The sequence below is a fragment of the Carettochelys insculpta genome, chromosome 10 (genome assembly GCF_033958435.1).
Source record: "Carettochelys insculpta isolate YL-2023 chromosome 10, ASM3395843v1, whole genome shotgun sequence".
Taxonomy (NCBI): Eukaryota; Metazoa; Chordata; order Testudines; family Carettochelyidae; genus Carettochelys; species Carettochelys insculpta.
Genome location: NC_134146.1, coordinates 35,724,187 through 35,745,889, shown reverse-complemented (window position 1 = coordinate 35,745,889; position 21,703 = coordinate 35,724,187). Strand labels below are relative to the sequence as shown.

The 21,703-nt window shown below is 40.8% G+C and overlaps 2 protein-coding genes across 2 annotated transcripts in view; both read left to right on the top strand.

Moving 5' to 3' along the window:
• Positions 1-11,049, top strand: part of WDR49 (WD repeat domain 49) — a 61,303-nt gene extending 50,254 nt beyond the window's left edge. The window contains exons 16-19 of the mRNA XM_075004374.1: positions 1,829-1,938; positions 2,923-3,069; positions 9,284-9,452; positions 10,932-11,049. Coding sequence (XP_074860475.1) covers positions 1,829-1,938; positions 2,923-3,069; positions 9,284-9,429 — 403 coding nt within the window. The 3' untranslated portion in view covers positions 9,430-9,452; positions 10,932-11,049. The remainder of the gene's footprint in view (positions 1-1,828; positions 1,939-2,922; positions 3,070-9,283; positions 9,453-10,931) is intronic.
• Positions 11,050-14,100: 3,051 nt separating this feature from the next.
• Positions 14,101-21,703, top strand: part of SERPINI2 (serpin family I member 2) — a 31,232-nt gene continuing 23,629 nt past the window's right edge. The window contains exons 1-2 of the mRNA XM_075004403.1: positions 14,101-14,153; positions 16,965-17,271. Of these exons, the coding sequence (XP_074860504.1) occupies positions 17,007-17,271 (265 nt within the window). The 5' untranslated portion in view covers positions 14,101-14,153; positions 16,965-17,006. The remainder of the gene's footprint in view (positions 14,154-16,964; positions 17,272-21,703) is intronic.

Here is a 21,703-nt window from a genome sequence, read left to right as displayed (position 1 = left end):
TCTGAGAAAATACAGTGTACTCCTAAATGTTTAAAACATTAATGACTTTCGTAACAAGGATTGTGCCAAAGAGCAAGACCAGTAAAATTAAACTACACCACTCCCTCTTTGCCTCAAATAACTTCCTGAGTGTAACTGTATGAAAATTTATTTTATTAAAAGGTTTTAAAAAGTTACATTATTCCATGAGATTATTAGAAAGTAAGAGCAAAATGGATTAAAATTAATGGCATTTTTGTGGCAGATACGATTTATTGTGGTGAGAAACATATTTAAAAATAGCAGATCTTTTTCTAATCTTGGAGCAATTCCAATCATTTCAAAGCAATAGCTCCTTATTTACTGTGTGGAAAATGTCATCTAAATCAGGCCCAATATCCACAGGTCTATGGAAAAAAAAATAAAAAGCTGCTAAAAATAACCAAGCTGAACCATTGCAATATAATATTGAGCATATACCTTGCTTTAAACGTGCTCCAAATGCTCCCCAGTGACGTCTCTGGGGTCAGTAAGATTGCAGAGTCTGGTATTTTCAGAAACATACTAAATGTGTGCTTAGAGAAGTGCCAGATGACTCTTCTACCCTGGAGCAGAACAGGCGGTTTTACTAGATTTCTCTTGAGAGGAATCTGATTTTTTTTCAGAAGCACCTGAAGACAAAAAGGTGGAATTGTTACAATTCTAACACTCCTTTACAAGCATATGAAAAATGACAATGACATTTGTGTACTCTAGTAAATATTTCACTAGTATGTAGACTTGGTAGCACCTAAAGTCAAGCCCAGGTGCATCAGAAGTGGAATTTTTTTAGCACTTACTAGGATATATTGTTGTCATTCCAAATGTTAAAGGTATAGTGTCACTCCTTTACACTATGGCCTCTTTTGTAGACCTATAATCACATGAGGATGTCACACAGGTAGTAGGTTAATTATATTTATTTCTAAATAGGATGACAATTAGTCTGGAATAACAGTAGTACTGGTCTGAAAAATTTCAACAAAACCTCATTCTCCCAAAAGTTTCTGATGTGACTGAATCAAATCATATCAAAAGATGGTTTGATATGTGCCATTGTTCCAATGAAAATTTGCCTGCCAGGTTTCCTGCTAGCTCATCTGTCTCCTTAATTTCTTGGCAGCCTCTGAGGCTTCAGGATTAGAACTCTGGGTAGGCTATCAGAGCTGGTTCCCCTTTCCCTTTTTCAGAGAATTTCAAGATATGAGGGGAAGGTGATTCCAAATTTTGGTGATTCCAAATTCCAAATCCACTGCAAAACAGAATTACCTTTCTCTGCCCAGTTATAGCCATAAGGAAATGAATTTACTTTCCTGAGGGATGGATTGGAATCCAGGTAAATGGCCTAGAAGTGCTTTTTCTCATGGGATCTTAGTGAAAGAAAACTCTCCATCACCACAAAAGGACTTTTTGCAGTCATTAGATTTTTTTTCTCAACTTCCAGCCTCATACTTGAATGATCTATACACCATTTTAAATGTGAATAATAAAAGTGACTATGGGCCCAATCCAAAGCCCATTGAAGTCAATGGAAGCCTTTCTATTGATTTCAATCAACTTCTAATCAAGCCCTATAAGATTATATGTAGTCCTGTAGCATATTGTTACTGAAGCAAGAGCCATATGGAGCTATACACATGTATTATGTATTCTGACACTTAATCATTATATTTGGATGCAGAAAGGTATGGCCCTTTGAATGCGTGAAACTATACCACATGAAGGGTAAAATTAGAAACTGCAGGGAGAGACAATTTGGTTTTGTATTTAAATTTTGTTCAAAAAAGTCACTACACTTGTTTCTTTCTAGTATCAGTCCATGGGAAAACACAATATTGGGTAGAAAATACCAAGAAAACAAAACACAGAAAAGAAAGAAGCATAAGCTCTTCAATGGGAAGACAATGCAAAACTCCACTGGTAAATAGCCATTTTGACATTATAATCTCAGTAGCTGTTTGCTTGTATATCTGTAAGTATATCTTATGGGTTGTTTCCTGGGGAACAAACCTCAGCACAACCAAAGGTAATGGAGTTTTTCTACTAATACGAGGTTAATAATGGTTCCAGTCTCTTCCCCAGGCCATCTTACGATAGCTATCTGCCCTTAGACACAATGTGCTCTCCTGTAGATAGTATCCAAATTGAGACATGTGAGCCCAATTTGCAATGAACTCTGTAAACTATGTGATTTGTGGATGGAGGTGCACTCATTTGTTGCAGGTTCTCTTTAGGCACCCCTTCTTTCTGATTTGGTCTGTATGGCATAAAGAAGTCTGGGAGACCACTGATTTGGATGAAATGTGCTGCATAAATAATAGCACTTTATTGTGTGCTAATGTAGTTTGCTTCAAATTATACTGAATCACACCTTTAAGAAACAACTGAAAAGCTTTCAGCATCTGGAATTGCACAATCTGGACCATTCTTGATCTCAGTGATAAAAGTAAAATAAGTGGATGACACTTAACATTGTTAATTATCTTTAGAAACCTGATCCATTTTCTTTGGTTTTATTTAAATAGGTAAAAGAAACTATTTTCACTTCATATTTTATGGGGGATGTTACATATTATAGAGAAGAAAGTGAAGAGGATCCAAGTTTATTTGTGAAAAGTGTCAATTCCAAGTGAAAATTGGGTGTCCCCTTTTTCTCCCCATTCAATTTGCAGCTCAGAGCTGACAATCCTTGAGCTTTCTCAGGTTGCTTTATATAAAAAATGAGTGTGGATTTAATCTGTACAGCTGTGTTTATTGCTAAACGTTTATTCTCCCTGAGCATTACAGCTTCACAAGTGGCATAATATGAAGATGGATAAGAGAAATTACCTTATCTTAGAACTGTAACTGGGCTGTTAGGTTGGAATTTAATTCTGTTTTTTCAATAATCTTGCTGGTTTAAAGGCACATTTAGGTCATTAAATATTGGAGCCCTTGAGGAGATTGTTGAAACGAACAAGCCTGACTTTATTGTAAACCCTGACAAATACTTTGGGGAAAGGACAGAGGAGAGGTGTTCTGAAAATCTGAAGCTCCCTACCCTTTCAGAAAGTAAGTACACTTTGATTATATGCACATTACTACTTCTACTACTAATCCCTTGTACTCTGAGTGGACAATAGATCACCTACAAGTCTCCTCCAATTCCCTCTGTCTTGGGACAAAACTTCTAGCTGACTCCAGGAGTACCCCAGTTGTTTTCCTTCAATCTCAGTAGACCTCCATGTTGTCCGAGGTCTTCCTCTTTTGTGTCTTCCTTGCAGGTTCCATGTGAGAGCTTGATGGACTATGCTGGGTGATGGTTTTCTGAGAGTGTGGTCTAGCCATTCCCACTCTCTTCTCTTTTCATGGGAAGGTGGCTTGTGTGTCTCAAGGACCTGGAGAGATATGCCAGTGGGAGATACAGCTCCTGGAAGGGTTACCCAAACTGGATAGATCAAAGGGTAGAGACCAGACGAATTTGGATCACCTCTCCCTGAGGTGTAAAAGGGGTTAGATTAGAGTTAACATGCCTATCTGTAAAAAACAAAAGTTACAGAAACATCTACTAAGAAACCAACAACTGCACAAGTTTTGGGAGGAGACGGCAATCCACTTTGAGTGTGAAGCATGGTAGAGAAAGCCAAAAGGAAGCTGCCCCACAGATGATATGTGCATTACTCCAGCTTTATATATGGAAACGCAAAAATAAAGATAACTATCTCATACCAATGGTGTGAGAATGAGAGGGAGATCATAGATTTATTGCTTAATTGCTGACCTAGGGCTTCAACACAGCAGCAGGGCATACAATCCTATTTGAACTATTTATTTTGTAAGGGTCTGAGCCTATTGCAGTCTACGTCAATAGCAGATATTTCCTTCAGTAGGTCTTGGATCAGGCCCTAAATATTCATAAATAAGGTGATGCTGAAGCATTCCCTTCTGATTATGTTCTTGGCAGAAACGAACTGTTATTTTTAACAGGTTTTGACTAACCTGTACCAGAGAGAGAGAGAGTGTTGCAGGGCAGGACCAGTGAATTCATCTAAGCTGATTTGTCCCCTTGAAGTGGGACGTTTCTGGTAGTAATTTAAGGAGCCCTCCTTTAGGGAAACTTTTTCAGTATACACTGGATTTCTTCCTAATTTAAAAAAAAAAAAAAAAAAAAAAAGACAGGAGGTGACAGATGGAGCAGAAGGATGTCTAGGCAAGCCTGAGGAGCTATGCCATTTCTGACATAGCCCCATTCAAGAAATGGCAGAAAGAGACAATTCTCCAGTCAGCTTTCCCCACCCGACTTCTGAATCTGCAGATGGCTGGAAATAGCAGAAGTGCTCATGGAAAATGAAAATTCAATGAAACGAGGTAAATGGTGAGAGGGTAAGTGCAGTTCTATACAGGAAGCCTGAGAAAACATTTACTGCTATACTTGATCATTACAGAGTATCCTTGGGCCATTACGCTGTGCTTTACGTATTCCTACAAAAGTCACAGAATGGATCCTCAATAAAATGACTATTACATTGGACTGTACTTTAAAATAAATAGTGGTTGCATGTACCTTGTGCAAACTGACCTTTTTCCCCCCTACACAAAACCAGGCTGACTTATTTGGCCATGTTTGCTGTAACTGCTAAAGTCTTGAGCCGTAAAGAAAATTGGCTTCTGTGATCATTTATTGTGATTGCTCTCTCTCTGGCATTTTCCTTGATGGCTCTCTAATGCTTCTCCTTTCTGCCCATCCTTCAGAAATCCTGATGTTGAAACATCACCGCTAACCATCCTACTGTAATGTTAAGGGCTTGTTGTAGAACACATTATAGTAATATTTATTTGATAAGGCTTATCTACACAATTGAGCTATTTAAATGTCAATAATTTATGGTTATAGGTGAGCTACTGTCAGGTTTGTGGGAGCCAGATAGCAAGGGTCAATTGAGAAAGATGAGGAAAGAATTGAGAATAAGGGATAGGGGAATACTAATTAAATGAAAGCCTTTGCTGCTGATTCAGCAAGGCCAAATGTTGACATTGCATGCCTACTTTTTAATCTGGAAGATTGCTTCTGTAATCTGTATCTTGAACGTCCATTAATTGTTGCACGAACTCCATTTACTAGTCAGCTGCTTGTTTCCACCTGGTAAAAATCTCTTTTTTTCTCACAGTGCATGTTTACTATCCTATCTGCATTCTCTCTCTTGCTCTTGGGAAAGATTCAGGCATGCAATACAAGGGTTATATTCACATCTGACTGATTCCAACCTCTTCGAATTCATCCACCTGAAATTTACAATTCATGGACCAAAGAAGCAGATTTTACTCTTGTAAATGCACAAGTGCTATTAAACAAAATAACAAAATCTCAAAAAGTAAAGAGTGGGTTACAGTTGGTAAGAAGAAGAATTGAATTAGGCGTAATATGGTAGATACAAGGTTATAAAGCTAACAATCAGTTATTACAACCATAAATCTTTCTGAATCAACATTTAAAATAAAGTGATGATGGCATCTCACTAATCACAAGTCTCATTAATCTGGGACAATGACCATTAGCTGAACATGGGTCTTTAATATAGGTCCTTCTCGAGTCAGTCAAGTTTGTGTCAATTGTTGTTACAGGTGGGCTGGTGAGTTGTATGGGCCTGTGGTGCTGTGTTCCAGCAATATTCCTGGCTCAGGGCTGAGGCCTGGTTCAGGGCCAGGTCTCCCCCACGTCCCACCTGCTGCCCCTGTGCACCTTCTCTGGTGCATCCCCCAGCCCTACATGCTGGCCCCACATGATTTAATAGGGTCAGTTGCCAGCGCCAGCAGCATAGTGTCCTACTCTAAAATCCATTGATGCCAATGGAAACTAAAGTGGCTTCCTACCCATTTGTTCTGCACCATTTTCAAATCTGGAAGTGGCTGCCAGCATGTCCCTGTGACCCCTGGGGACAGTGTATGTGACTGTCTTCACACGCTGCCCCTACCCTGAGTAGCAAGCACCTCTGAAGCAAATGGGAGCAGCAGCATGAGGAGACCCCTGAATATCCCTGCGTAGGGGCTGCTGCCAGAGGGGGATGCAGGTTACTTATGGGATCTGCCCAGATAAGTGCTGTATCCCCCGCAACACCTCTTGTGCCCCAAACTCCTTTCCATAGCCTTTGTCCCTTACTCCTTCCTGCACCCCAAGTCCCTGCCCCAGCCCAGAGCTCACACCCAGCCCATACACTTGCCCCCACAAAACTCCCTCCTCAGCCTGCATGCCCCACATCCAAACTACCTCTCAGAGCTCTGAAAGCCTATGTATCCTCCCAGGACCACTGTGAGGTAAGGAATTTGCATACATGCAGAGGTCTGCATCTGTGAATCCACTTGCAAGTCTAATCCTGTGTTTAATGTCCTACTCTAAAATACATTGATGACAATGGAAACACTCCCATTGACTTCAGTGGCTTTTGGATCCAGGACCTAAATGCCCTAGGTATTAATAAAAACTAACCATGGTCAAAATTATTCATGCTTAGGCACATATCTGGGTATAGTGAATTGTATAATCTAAATATGTATTGAATGATTTTAGAACTGCTCTCTAATGTCTTCTGAAATTTGCCAATTAGTAAATTACAAATTAATTAGATATTAAACACACATAAGAACATAAGAACAGCCATACTGCGTCAGACCAAAGGTCCATCTAGCCCAGGATCCTGTCTGCTGAAAGTAGCCAATGCCAGGTGCCCCAGAGGAGGTGAACTGAAGACAATGATCAAGAGATTTGTCTCCTGCCATCCATCTCCCGCCTTTGACAAAAGGTTAGGCACCATACCTTACCCCTTGCTAATAGCCATCTATGGTCCTAACCTCCAAATATTTATCGAGCTATTTTTTAAACTCTGTCAGAGTCCTGGCCTTCACAGTGTCCTCTGGTAAGGAGTTCCACAGGTTGACTGTGCGCTGTGTGAAGAAAAACTCTCTTTTATTAGTTTTGAACCTGCTACCCATTAATTTCATTTGGTGTCCTCTAGTTCTTATATTATGGGAACAAGTAAATAACTTTTCTGTATTCACTTTCTCCACACCATTCATGATTTTATATACCTCTGTCATATCGCCCCTCAGTCTCCTCTTTTCTAGACTGAAAAGTCCCAGTCTCTCTAGCCTCTCCTCATATGGGACCTATTCCAAACCCTTAATCATTTTAGTTGCCCTTTTCTGAACCTTTTCTAACGCCAATATATCTTTTTTGAGGTGAGGAGACCACATCTGCACGCAGTACACAAGATGTGGGCGTACCATAGTTTTATATAGGGGAAGTAAGATATTCTTCGTCTTATTTTCTATCCCTTTTTTAATTATTCCTAACATCCTATTTGCTTTGCTGACTGCCACTGCACACTGTGTGGATAGTTTTCAGAGAACTATCCACTATAATTCCAAGATCCCTTTCTTGATCTGTTGTAGCTAAATTTGCCCCCATCATATTGTATGTATAATTGGGGTTATTTTTCCCAGTGTGCATTACCTTACACTTACCCACATTAAATTTCATTTGCCATTTTGCTGCCCAATCTCTCAGTTTGCTGAGATCTTTTTGAAGTTCTTCACAGTCTGCTTTGGTTTTGACTATCCTGAACAGTTTGGTGTCATCTGCAAAATTTGCCACCTCACTGCTTACCCCTTTCTCTAGATCATTGACGAATAAGTTGAACAAGATTGGTCCCAGGACTGACCCTTGGGGAATGCCACTAGTTACCCCCTTCCATTGTGAAAATTTACCATATATTCCTACCCTTTGTTTCCTGTCTTTTAACCAGTTCCCAATCCATGAAAGGATCTTTCCTCCTATCCCATGACCACCCAATTTACATAAGAGCCTTTGGCGAGGGACCGTGTCAAAGGCTTTCTGGAAATCTAAGTATACTATGTCTACTGGATCCACTCTGTCCTCATGCTTGTTAACCCCTTCAAAGAACTCTAATAGATTAGTAAGACACGACTTCCCTTTACAGAAACCACGTTGACTTTTGCTCAGATAATGTATTAATTAGTCTTATTTCCGTTTACCATTGTTTTCTGTTCTGTTTAATATCAGGATGTGGTGCATTATTTAAAATCTGAATCCTTTTATCATTAAGGATCTTGTCCAAAGCCCACTGACGTCAGTAGAAAAATGCCCATTGACTTCAGCCCCGTGACTAGAAGTCAGTGTGAGCTGCTGATATTCCGGACCTGTGAAAATTATGCTTTTAATTCTTTGAGCCATGTGCTTCCTAATCTCCTCCTCTGCATGAAAGATGCAGTTTCGTGCTTAGGCAATAATGAGCAGTGCACAATCAGCTTAGTGCAGTTGTGATTATTTTTATGGTCTCTGCACTATTCTGAATATTTGCACAATTTCTGAATATTGCTCAATCCCTATGTATAAAGTTTGTTATAATCAAAGTAAAGATACATCTAAGTGTAATGATTAAATTGTAGCCACAATCTCAATGGTCCAGGTACCTGTTTTGATTAGGTTAAAATGATCAAAACATCTCCTGGGTAACAACAGGAATGGTGCAGCCATGCCTCCTGTCTCTGAGCTACTCGAAGAGATATTCTCAGGCATCAGGTTATCAACTCAGTAAATATTGCTTAATGCTTCATTTGTGACCATTAGTTGATTTTAATGAGAGGGACATATACACACCAGAAAACAGATTTTGGTCCTTGATCTTGGACTAGTGATCCTAGGAGATTAGATAGCCAGGAGATTAGATAGGCAGGTATCCTATGACTGTAGGATACACTTGCTCAGTCGTGCAGACAATCAAGTAACAATTTAAATTATTTTGTTTTAATTAGATAGGATAATCTGACTTTAGCATTTTACAGCCTCTTAACAGCTGTAAACAGATTAAAATATATTAAAAGAAAAGTGATTTTAAAACAACCACACAAAAACCTCTGTTCTTTCTCCTTCACAATTAGAGGATTCATAGCTGCACAACTTCTGAGGCAGACTGGAATTTTAGAGTCCTAATCCTCAACTGAGATCCATATGAGCAGACAATGTGGGCACAGAACTTCCCCACAGAATTTTTTTAGATTCTGAGCCTATATGCGTAATGTACAGATTAAGCCAAAGAAGAGCGAACAAAATTTAATTTCCAAAAAGCCATAAATTTCTCATAGCAAATCTGGAAGCAAAAAGTCAATATTGCTCTCTCTGATTTATTCTGTTCCTGCCCCCCCGAGGCTGTCTTTTTAATGGCGTACATTACCAAACGTGATTGATTTTTATGTGAATTTCATTTTATAGCCTTGAAAGCTGTGTTTGATGCGCAGAGCCTGTTCCCGAAAGAAATTCTGGATTGTGGACTGAAAACAAGGCAACTGTGTGAGCAAATGCGCAATGAAGGCAAGATAAAAAGAGATAAGAAGCAAGCAAAGCTGAAAGCAAAATAAGCCTTCCTGTTGTTACAAAGAAGGTAAGTGTGAAGAATGCTATAAGCCTTGTAACAGAGCAAGACCTACTTTTAAGGTCAGAGCTTCCAGTGTTTTTATTGGACCTGTTCCTTACATAACACCAATGGATCTGAGTCATTGGTGGAAGGGATTGAATCTGCAAGCATGTGAGCTAGAGGCCAGCTGGCTCTCAGCTAAGGCTATGGAGCAGGGACATTGCTCTCCCTAGCATGTGGTCTCAGTGCCTTAGGGGTTAAGTACTTCCCTCAGCTAAGGAAAAGTGTCCCAACCTTCTAGCAGCTCAACCCAGACAAACCCCCACTTGTAATGCCAACAGACCTGGAGGGATTGAACCTGTGACCATAGGGACTAAAGCCCTGTACTTGATCACGTGAGGTAAAGGCCAGCTGGCACTCATCTAATGCTGTGGAGCAGATACTTGACACTCCCTAGTATGTGGTCTCAGTGCCTCCTGGGGTTACACTTATACAGAATATATAGGGCCTTTTCCTGCCACAAGGTAGGTACTCTGCAGCCATGTCTACATTACAGTGGTCTTTTGAAAGAAGTTCTCCCAGAAGATCTCTTCTAAAAAATCTCTTTTGAAAGAGTGCATCCTCAGACAAAAAGGTGGATTGAAAGACCAATCCACTCTTTCAATAGACAGTGTCCACACAGCAACAGCCCTTTCGAAAGAATGGGCCAGGGATTAAAAAATCCACCATGAGGATTGTCCTTTCAAAAAAAAAAAGGCCCACAGAACATCTACATGCTTTTTTTTTTTCCTAAAGAAACTTTCAAAAGGAGGTGCTTATCCTGATCCAGGAGCAGAAGACAGCTTCTGGAAAGAAAAACAGCATTCATTTGATTACAGATTGAAAGAGCACATTTTATGAGTGGACACTCAACGTGTTCTTTTGAAAAAGTGCCTGATTTTCCAAAATAACTTGCTAGTGTGGATGCGGCCTATACATGTATATTAACTTATATACGTCTCACTGAAGTAACAGGAGCGAAGCAGCTATTTGGAAAAAATCTGCCTCCAATTACAACCATTCCACATGCAGAGAGTTGCTAATTTGAACAATTTTGCAGGCCTAATCCTCCAAACTCTTAAATGTGATTCCCCACTGAGTTCAACAGATGTATTCATGTGTGCAAATAAACTCTTGGAAATAAGAGTTTAATGGGTCTGATTGCTAGTTTTGACTGGAAGATGCCACTCCAGTTTTTTTTTTAATGAATTTTAAAAGTTAGATTAAAAAGCGACAAGAGTGGTCTAAAGCAAACAAAATGTGCTTTATAAAATCACTGTGGTGACATTCATAAATAGTGATATTATAATGTAAAAACTAAAAAACCTGTTGAAAAATCATTGGATTGGAGGACTAGAAAGGGGACAGCCTAGTCTAGTTCCCTGTGCTTATGGGAGGACTAAGTATAAATAAATAAATATATTTATGTTTTTTGTTTATTTATTTAATTCAACATTTTTCTTTCAGAGCTGTTTTTTATCACCTTGGCACTGTGGAAATAAATATCAGTGAACAACTGCACCAATAAGTCAAGCACAAGCATGCAAAACAATAAAAGTATAGACTTTGAAGGTGAAGAATAAATTACCAGAACACTTTTATAGCTAGAAAAACTGTTACTCTGGTTTTTGAGTGGTTGTAAGCTTTATTTTGTTCCCGAATGTCTGCAAGGTTATTTCTAAAGAGAAGCAGTGTGTTCAAAAATCCCACTTTTCTGTCTGAAAATTATTTACTTACCATAACATGTAGTGTCTAAGATCAATATAATGGTACTTACCATTGCCAACATGTTGTTAATAAAACAAAGCAGATTAACCTGGCTACCTCTCTGTTACTATTCAACATGTTGTTAATAAAGCAGCATAAATGTGTAATGTTTTATAAAATATAACAAGATTAACCAAAGCCATTTTACATATTCCATAATATTATTACTTACTGTGTTTTTATGGGTGTGCTCACTATGTGCTTGGTGCTTCCCAAACCCTGAAATATGATGGGTCTGTCTACATAAGCCCCTTCCTTTGGAAGGGGCATGTTAATGAGGGAGTTAGGAAGATGCTAATGAGGCACTGCCATGAATATGCAGTGCCTCATTAGCATAATGGCGTCTGCGGCAATTCGAAAGATCCGCTTTCAAATAGCGTACCGCCCGTATAGCCGGGGGGCCCTTTTGAAATGACTCCCAGGACTTCAGAAGCCCCCTTTTTTTTTGGGAATAAGGGGCTTTCAAAGTCCTGGGGGTCATTTCAAAAGGCTCCCGGTTACATGGGTGGCTAATGATTCGAAAGCAGCACTTTTGAATTTCTGCGGTTGCCATTATGCTAATGAGGAGCTGCATATTCATGGAGTGTCTCATTAGCATCTTCCAAACTCCCTCATTAACATGCCCCTTCCTAAAGGAGGGGTCTCATGTAGACACACCCAACCTCTGATCTGAGGAGCTTACATTCTGAGGATAGGTAAGTGCACGGAAGTTAAGGGAGAGGAAACAGGTGTGACAGAGATTTTTTTGTTCCCCCAGTATCCTTGGGAGACATGATTGAATGGCTTCAGGATGGACCTTTATCGGCTTATTACCTGTTAACAATTGATCAAGATCAAAGATCCAAGCTGTATGAAGGAAAGACTGAGCTATTCATTGTAGCTCAGAAACTGTGTCTACATCACCACTTTCAGTGCTAAAACTACCCACCTAGTGAGAAAAGATTTAGTATTGAAAAGTGCCAGTATGGCCAGTGCTTTATCACGGGGAGACGCTCCCAGAGGTAGTTACCAGTGCTCATTCAGGGTGGTTTTTGTTTATCACTGGGAGAGCTCTCCCCTGGTTATGACATGTGACATCACTTCCCATATCACAATGCTGCCACTAGCTGCAGTGCTCTAATGTGAGCAGTGTAGACGTACCCTGAGACAGTTACGAACTTTTAATCATGGAGAAAACTCAGTTGTGGGTATTGAAGGACTGTTACCTATTACAGAATTAAATTGATATTGCGGTTGGGAGAGTAAAGTTTTTGTATGAATGACGGTTTTTATTGTTTTTGTATTTTTTTTAACAATGCTCACACCTTAAGAAATAATAACAAGCAGTCCTATAGCATCTTACAAACTAACAAATTTATTAGTTCATGAGCTTTTGTGGGTAAGACCCACTTCTTCAGATGATTGGAATAGAAAAATAGAACCCAGGATTTATATAGCAGGGAAGGGAAATGGAGGAGGAGGAATAAAAGGGGTTATCTGTCACTGGTCGGGTCAGTTGATGAAGAAAATTAAGTAGGATGTCTCCCATTCCTGAAAATATCAAAGGTGGGGAAATGGCCTTTGTGATGCAGACAATAGTTGAGATCTCTGTTCAGGCCTAGGTTAAATGTGTCAAATTTGCAAAAGAATTCCAGCAATTCTAAAATGTTATGTATAAAATTCTTCTTCCGCTAAAGCTTGTGCAGCTGGAGTTCTGTAATAAGAAAGAAATAATAAATATTGAGGCCAAATGGTTTTTCAAACTTCTTAACATACAATTTCTGTAACCCATACAGGCTATGTCAACTCTCTGAAGGAGAGGTAATATTATATCAGTTGCTCATTTGCATGAAGTTGGGATGACCTGCATAACTTGTGATGGGTCCATCCCATACTCAGGCTGACGGAGTATGTCTGCACTGCAATTCGACACCTGTGGCAAGCCCTTGCCAGTAAACTGGGCTACCACACATGGACTAAGTTGCTGTTTAATTGCGGTGTAGCCATTTGGGTTTAGGCTGCAGCCCTAGTTCTGGGACCCTCCATGATTGCAAGGTCCTAGAACCTGGGCTCCAACCCATGCCTGAATACCTACATTGTGGTTTAACAGCCCCTTAACCTGAACCCCAGGAGCCTGAGGTAGCTGGCATGACCCAGCCACAGGCTTTTAATTGCAGTGTAGACGTACTCAAAACTGTCTACTTTGTACTCTCAGGTATTCCCTATATCTACTGTATAATGTCACAGTATTTTAGCTTGTTGCACTAAGCTGTTTAGCTTAAAGTTGTCAGCCCTTATGTAGCTGTGTGTGAGCAGATGGAATATTGAGCCTTCCCCTAAACATTACTCCAGCACCATGGAGAATTCTAGGCAGCACTGTGCTTTCCAGAGGCAAGGGCTTCCCAACCTTCTGCACTACTTTTTATTACAGGCTGGGCCCAAACACAGTAACCCTTTGTCCCCTTTGCCTTCCAGCCATGTTTAAAATATGCACATCCATAGGATCTGAGATATTAGCAATTTGCAGGTGAAACCATGTGGAAAAAATTATTGTTTTTTCTGTGTGTCAACTCAGGAGCAGAGTCTATGGTTCTGTTTCAAATGAGGACTCGGGATAAACTAAAAGGATCAGAAGGGCATGTGTGAACTATGTTCACGTTTCTGAGTTATGCCGTCATCCCATTAAACTGAAAGGCAGTTTCCACGGTTAATTTCTTACAGAAGGCAAGACATCCCTATTAATTTTGAAACATTTTGGAAAGACAAATTTTCATAATAAACTTTGTGGCCACCTGTTGTGGGGTTTGATACATTAATCATGTGGCTTTTCTGTGATAAACATAGACGTGTCCTTGTCGCTTTTTACTTTTTGTTTCAAGGCAAGCCAATTTTTCAGTCTAGTGTTGTTGTGAACAGTGGAGAGATAGGATACTGCGTTTCCAGGTAAGCATATGCATTAATTCTTTAAACGGCTTTTGGGAACAGTAAATGATTGCTGGTTGATATTAGCATAAAAGAACTAAATATTTTATATTATGCAGGTATTTTTATTATTGCCTAATATATATTTCTTTTAGCTATAGCTTTCTTTAGGTATGACAGTAGTAAGTATGGGCTTGATTTTAATTTCCACTGAAATCAATAGAAGTGCTTTCGTTGACTTTGCCCGAAATGGTTGTAGATGAATGTAACTGAACTCAAAATATAGTTCTGCAACTTAATGTGTTAGGGCATAAAGCTCTGGAGCTGTGGCCCATTGGGTTCTATGTGGAGCCCGTGAGAGTTTTTGTTTACTGTTGTCCATGCACAGGGTTGCCAGATTCTGCTTTTTGTTCACAGAGGTTTTTCCCCACTGGTATTATAAAAGTGACAGGTACTTAAAGCAAGGGCACATGAAATGAGGTGCCTGCTGGTTACACACAGCATTTAGAGAACCTTGGTCTCCCTCTGCATACAATCAAAGTGCAACTATGGTTCAATCAGCACATGCTGAACATTCCAGGTACTCAATGCATTAGCAAAAATGCCCTATCCTGGGAAACCATTGTCATTACAATGATCTTATGGCCCACTGAGATGAAGGAAGACCACTCATGTAGCCCTTTCAATACCTTAGGTTGTCCCACACTTGCCTAAATCCATTAAGATAAAGGGAAAACACCTAGTGATTTTCGGTGGACTTTGGATTATTAATTTAGTGTGAGACAAATAAGACCTTCTGTGGCAACTTAGAGACTAACAGACTTATTAGGTCATGCGGTTTTGTGGGTAAAATAAATGTGTTAGTTTGTAAGGTGCCACAGGAGGGTTTGTTATTTGTGAAGCTACAGACTAACACAGCCACCCCTCTTATTGTAAACAGTTGATAATGAAGAGCTAGGGGTTTAGGCTGGGAATTTTCAAAGGAGTCTAATGAAGACACCCTCAGATTTATTTGAAAATTCCTGTCTCTAGTTTCCTGATGTGATTTTAGGCTTATTCTCAATGGATGATATAGTTAGAGGTATCTTCCTGTCTGCCCTTTTAGTTCTTGCTGAGCTGGAATTTAACATTTCTAAGGTAACGCTTGATCAGAGGGGATTTCACTGTATTCTAGGCCTCAAGTGAGCTAATTTGGAGTTTTGCAATCAGCGTTTCCTCTAATTTTTTCCATCCATGGGCAGAATAAATTTTGTTATGTGCACCAAGGTATGCGTGGATGTGCACCACCAATAGAAACACATTCTTCCCACTGCAGGTGGCTCTGGGAGTTCTGCTAATCAGGAGGATAGCACCTGAATTTCTCCTGGGTGGCTGCGGAAGCCTTCAGCTTACAGGGAACACTGTAGTATCTCTTGTGTTATTGTGCCAGAATATAATTCCTTATTCAGTAAAATGCTTTGGTGGTAGCCTTGGAGATATGAAGAGTGCTTTATAAAACTGTAGCTATTCACATGTACAGTTATATTATGAGACCACGTTTCTAAAGCAATATTTGACCTAGAATTCAAGAGTGACCTAAACCAAAATCCTGGTTTCAACACAATTTGGCATCTGAAAGCTCTTCCCTGATCTGAATATCACAAATGCCCCTCTGTTAGCTTCATATATTGATGCAAAAAACCCAGAACGAAACACATGAAAATTCAAGATGTTAGAAATATAGATTCAGATCAAGAGTTTGCAGCTACAGAACTTCTCCATTTGGAATTGTGTATTACACTCAGAATCAAACACAGCATGGTATTTTTTTTTTGCTACATATAAACACAAACCATATAACTGTGTGATAAAACAGCTGTTTCTATGTAGTCATTGCCAGCATCAGTTAAATGGATAATTACTTAGCTGACTGTTCTGAATAAAGGATATTGCTTCTTCCTTCCTATGATTTGTTAAAGGATAGCTTTTAACTGTGGTCAATAGCTCACTTAATAAGGGAACACAACATATATTATGCCAAAATTGCACAGAATGATACTTGCAAACAATCTTTAAATATTCGCTTTAACTTGTAGCTTTCTGTTTGTCAAGATTACAGCAAGCTTAAACCTCTTTTCAGGTATAACAGTGTATTTTAGGAGGTCGTAGAGTCATAGAATACCAGAACTGGAAGGCACCTCAAATCCAGTCCCCTGCCCTCGTAGCAGGACCAAGCATTATCTATACCATCCCTGTTAGATATTTATCTAACTTGTTCTTAAATATCTCCAAAGATGGAGATTCCATAACCACCCTAGGCAATTTATTCCAGTAATTAACCACCCTAACAGTCAAAATTTTTTCCCAATCTCCACTCTAAACCTTCCTTGCTTCAATTTAAGCCCATTGCTGCTTGTCCTGTTTTCAGAGGCTAAGGAGACGAATATTTCTCCCTCCTCCTTGTAACTCCACCTTTAGGTTCTTGAAATCTGTTATTATGTCCCTTCTCTTTCCCAAACTAAATGAACCCCACTCATTTAATTTTCTCTTATAGTCCATATTTTCTAGACCTTTAGTAGTCTTAGTCGTGCAACAGGTGAGTTATAGAGCTCGGACAAACACTCAGGTTGTTTGACTGCCAGGCTAGTACCCTTGCTATTAGACCATACTGTCAAACATAAGATTCTGTTTGGGATCAAAGGTAACATCTCCTAGTGTTAACAAGTTTGTTTTGCAAAGGGTGTTTAATTTATGGGTAACAGTAAGAAACTGATGAATAAAACAGCATGATGGCTCTAGATGGTGGTATCATGAAGTTAAATCATTATCCTGTTTCTTATAATGTTATTTCAGTTCCAATCATTCAGAGGAGGAAAGGCTGCAGTAAACTGTACTATGATGGGAAGCGCTTTATTTCAAAGCCTTCTCTTGATTACAGCTGGAATGTCCTTAACTTGCAGCCCCATCTCTAATCTTATGGCTGACAGCACTACACAACTTGCAGTGGATCTCTACCAAGTTCTTCATTGTTCTCTTCAAGAGAACATCATACAGTCCCCACTTGGTATTGCTTTACTTCTTGGAACAATGCAATTGGGAGCAAAAGGAAAAGCACTTAATGAGATAAGAGGAGCTTTGAAACTGCAAGGAAATGAAGATAGTGAGTATCTTGATATATTGTCATTTATGCTGTTTAATAAAGGTGAAACATATAGGAGTGCTTCTGAGTGACTGGCATTTAGTACCAGTATAACATGGATACTGTATCAAGTAGTATTACTTGACTGTCAGAATTTTGAACATCACATGGCACTAGCTCCTTTTGCTAGATATTGTTCCTATCTTAAATTACAAGTCAAATACCAATTTCAAACTAATGAAGCTAACTTGTAAAATAGAAATGGTCATATCTAAGATGCAGAACATGGTAAAGGACATCGGCCAGTGTCTACCATCTCTGATCCTCTGTGGCTTTCTGATCACACGGGCATACTTGTTCTCAGAACAGGTTCATCTGAGCAGCCTGTTCAGTCACTAGAATGGATGCTAGTACTATATGACACCCTTCTGTGCTGCCACTGATAGTGGCACTGCCTGTTGAGCTAGGCTCCCTGCTAGCAGGCACAACTATCTTGCCACTCAGTTCCGAAGGCAGTGCCACCACCAGTGATAGTGCAGAAGTAAGGGTGGAAATACTGTGACCCCTCCACAATAAACTTGCAACATCCTCCTGCTCAATTGCCTTTTGGGTCATGAACCTTACAGTTACAACACCATGAAATTTCAGGTTTATATATCTGAAATCATGAAGGTCATGATTTTTAAAATCCTATGACTGTGAAACTGACAATGAATTTGTTTGGATCTTATACAGTATATATACAATTTGCACGTCACTATAAATAATCCTATTGAAGTCTTGAGGCTGCTTAGAGAGTGCAGTGCTCCCAAATGTGAGTAAAGAGTATCAGAATCTGACCTAAGGAATATAAGAAGTCAACACCATCCACTCACCCTTGGACTCCACTTCTTTATTTCTATTTAATATCATTTTAATGAAAAGAAATAGGAAAATCATTATAAGTTTCAAAAATAACCCTACACAAATTCAACAGTGAAAAAAAGATTTACAAAAATCTGTTGGATAAATGATTTTAAAATTTGTGCATCTTACACAAAATGATGACATTCTTAACAGATAGAAGTTGAGATAATTGAACAGCCTATGTTCACTTACAGGTTCCGGGAAATGTAATAAGTCAGTTTTAATTGATGTCAATGGTTTTAATGCAATCTGTACAAACAGAGCTCATTGATCTGCAGATCAAATCCAATGTCCAAAGTACATTTTAAACATTGTTTGGAAGCTCTTTGTTTGGTACAGTGTTCTTTTTCCACAGATTCCCCAGAATAATGACTTACCAAGGGACATCTGGGCATTTAATAGCACATTCATAGCTTGTCAGTGCCTGACATAAATCCATTCATTCAAGCAGATGACGACTAACCATTTTAAAAGAAAATATTTAAACAGACAAGTTCCTTAGAAAATCAAGTCTCGGACGTCTGTCACGTGTCATGCTGTCGGTCACTGGCAGAAAGGAACACTTCCAAAATGCCTATGCAATACCATATGGCACCAAGAGAAATCAGAGTGGGTGGTTACAACACTGAATGAATGTCATCTCTCTGTGTTGTTGCAAAGATGTGACAGAACAGCAAAGGAACAGAATGAGCTGAGGCTAGGACTTAAGTGGGAAGGTACACTGCAATCTGCATTTTTAATGTATTGAATTGTGGAGGTAAATGAATCCTGGAGGCCAAAATTCAGCTTGGATGTAAGGAATATCTTCAGTGAAGCTACTTCAGGAATGCATTTGGCCTGGGAAATTTAAAAAAAAAAACCCAAATATGTAATCAATACACTGTGGATTTTAAAGAGTAACTACTCTCAGTAGAGGTGCCCTCAGCATCTGTCCCTGGCTGTGTATTTCAAGAAAGCTAAGGTTAGCCTGAGCATGTGAACAGGACTTCAAAATTTTACCAGTACTGAACAGCAAGCAGACTCAGATGCTTGGAATGCTCAGCTCATAGTATCTATTCAACTAGTCTACCAAAATAATTCGTTCTCTCTGTCTTTAAATTGATTTAATTCCTGCTTTGCTCATTCAATATTATCCTTTGAGCCAGACTTTGCCACCTTAACTCATTCTGAGTAATACATTAGCCTAGGTATAATCCCACTGATTTCAGTGATCCTGCTGATGGAGTAAGGTATACCCAGGAGAGCAAGGGAAGGCATATCTGTTTCTGTAGTTCAGCTGGCTATGTGAATTAATTTTGTACATGTACCCTAATGCAGTGGTTCCCAGACTTTTCAGTAACACAGCACACTTCGATGAGACAAACAATTCCATGGCACGCCCACTTCTTCCAGTGGTCCCCGTGGGTGCTCCACAATAGGTGTCGGGCTCGCCCGGCGCCACAGATCGGAAATCTTCCAGCAGTTTCTCCTGGATCGCGCATGCACCGGCGCACGCCACCCCCCTGCGCGCCCCCGGCCGCGTGCACAATCTGGTCCTCGCCAGTTCCTTCTCAACCGCCATCGGCTGCAGACGGAATCCACTCAGGCTAAGGCCAGAGTCAGATTACTTAGTGGTTTTTTTCCACGTGTAATTTGTTGTTTTCGGTTATTAAACAAAAAAAAAAAAGGAGAGAAAGCAAAGACGATCCCGTGCCCTATGTGAGGAAGCACTCCGATTGTGGAATCGGTGCATCGCCAATAACGTAACGTTGAAAGCCTTGTACTTGCTGGGCGCTCACAACGTGAATGCAGATCAGCTGAGCAGGTGCTTCGCAATCATGCACGAATGGCAGATCCGCTCCGATCTGCTACAGCGTATTTTTTGTACATGGGGGTTTTCCCCAGATCGATCTGTTTGCCACCCAGTACAACAAAAAAAGTGTCCCCAGTACTGCTCCAGGGCAGGAGTGGGGCAGGGGTCCCTGGTCATGTTCTCATGGAAGGGCTCCCTACTTTACGCGTTTCCCCTGCAGTGCTTATCCGCAAGGTCTTGCACAAGCCAGAAGGGAGAGAGCTCGCATGATACTCATAATCCCGCTTGGGATCAGCAGCAATGGTTTCCCTTGCTTCTGCGCATGTCGGACCGCCCACCGCTCCCTCTACCGGTGGCGCCGGACTTACTCACGCAGGCTCAAGGGTCCATAGTGCACCCGCACCCTCAGGGTTTGCACCTGCAAGCATGGCTAATCCATGGCTCAGCTCCTTAAAGAGCACATGTACGGAGGGAGCACAACCAGTCCTGGAATGTAGCTGAAGGACCTCCACCAGGAGGACTTACAAGCAGAAATGGACTCGATTCACAGCCTGGTGTTCCGCCAAGCAGTTAGCTCCCCTTGACGTTCCTATACCTGTAATACTAGAATACTTATTGGACCTCAAGAGAGGCGGGCTTTCTCTATCCTCGCTAAAGGTCCACCTCGCCGCTATATCAGCCTTTCGGCATACAGAGGAAGGGCCCATGGTATTTGCCCATCCTATCGTTACCAGGTTCTTGAAGGGGCTGGTAAACCTGTACCCCCACCCCCTCGGAAACCACTTCCACTATTGTGGAATTTGGACTTGGTGCTCAGCACGCTATCGGGTCCACCTTTTTGACCCATTAGCCACAGTTCCCGTATGTCTCCTTATGATAAAACAACCTTCCTCCTTGCAACTGTGTCAGCCCGCAGGGTGAGTGAGCTCGCAGCAGTGATGGCAACACCGCACTGCACAGTATTCTCAAAGGAGGCGGTAACCTTAAGGCTGCGCCCAGCCTTTGTTCCAAAAGTCTCTTCGGAGTCCAATCTTAACGAGCCAATAGTTTTATCCTCGTTTTACCCGAAGCCTCACAGCTCCGGCAAGGAGGTACGCCTGCATCTCCTAGATGTGAGGAGGGCGTTGGCCTTCTACACAGACAGTACTAAGTCCTTCTGGAAAACGGACAAGCTTCTAGTCTCTCTTGCTCCCGGGTCAAAAGGAGAAGGTCTCTCTTCCCGGAGAATCTCAAAGCACATTGTGCCCTGTATATAAATGTGCTTCGAACTTCGAAAGACTCCTTTGCTGGCCCCACCCAGGGCTCACTCCACCAGGGCGGTGGCAGCGTCAACAACCTTCTTCAAGGGCATCGTGTTAACAGACATCTGTAGAGCGGCGACCTGGTCATCCTATGACACCTTCGCCAAGCATTATGCCCCACCTCGGGTATTCTAAGAGGATACCTGTCTGTCGACAGCAGTTCTCTCGGGGGCAAGCTGCACATAAACCGATTACCCACCTCCTTACTTGAGTTACTGCTGGGTAGTCACCTATTGTGGAGCACCCACGGGGACCACTTGAAGAAGAAAGAGAAGTTACTCACCTGTAGTAACGATGGTTCTTCGAGATGTGTCCCCGTGGGTGCTCCACCACCCGCCCATCCTCCCCGCTTCAGATCTCTGTCTAGTGTTTTTCAGGAGCATCTGAGGCGGTTGGTCAAGGATCTGGCGGGGACTGGATCGTGCACGCGGCTGGGGGCGCGCAGGGGGGCGGT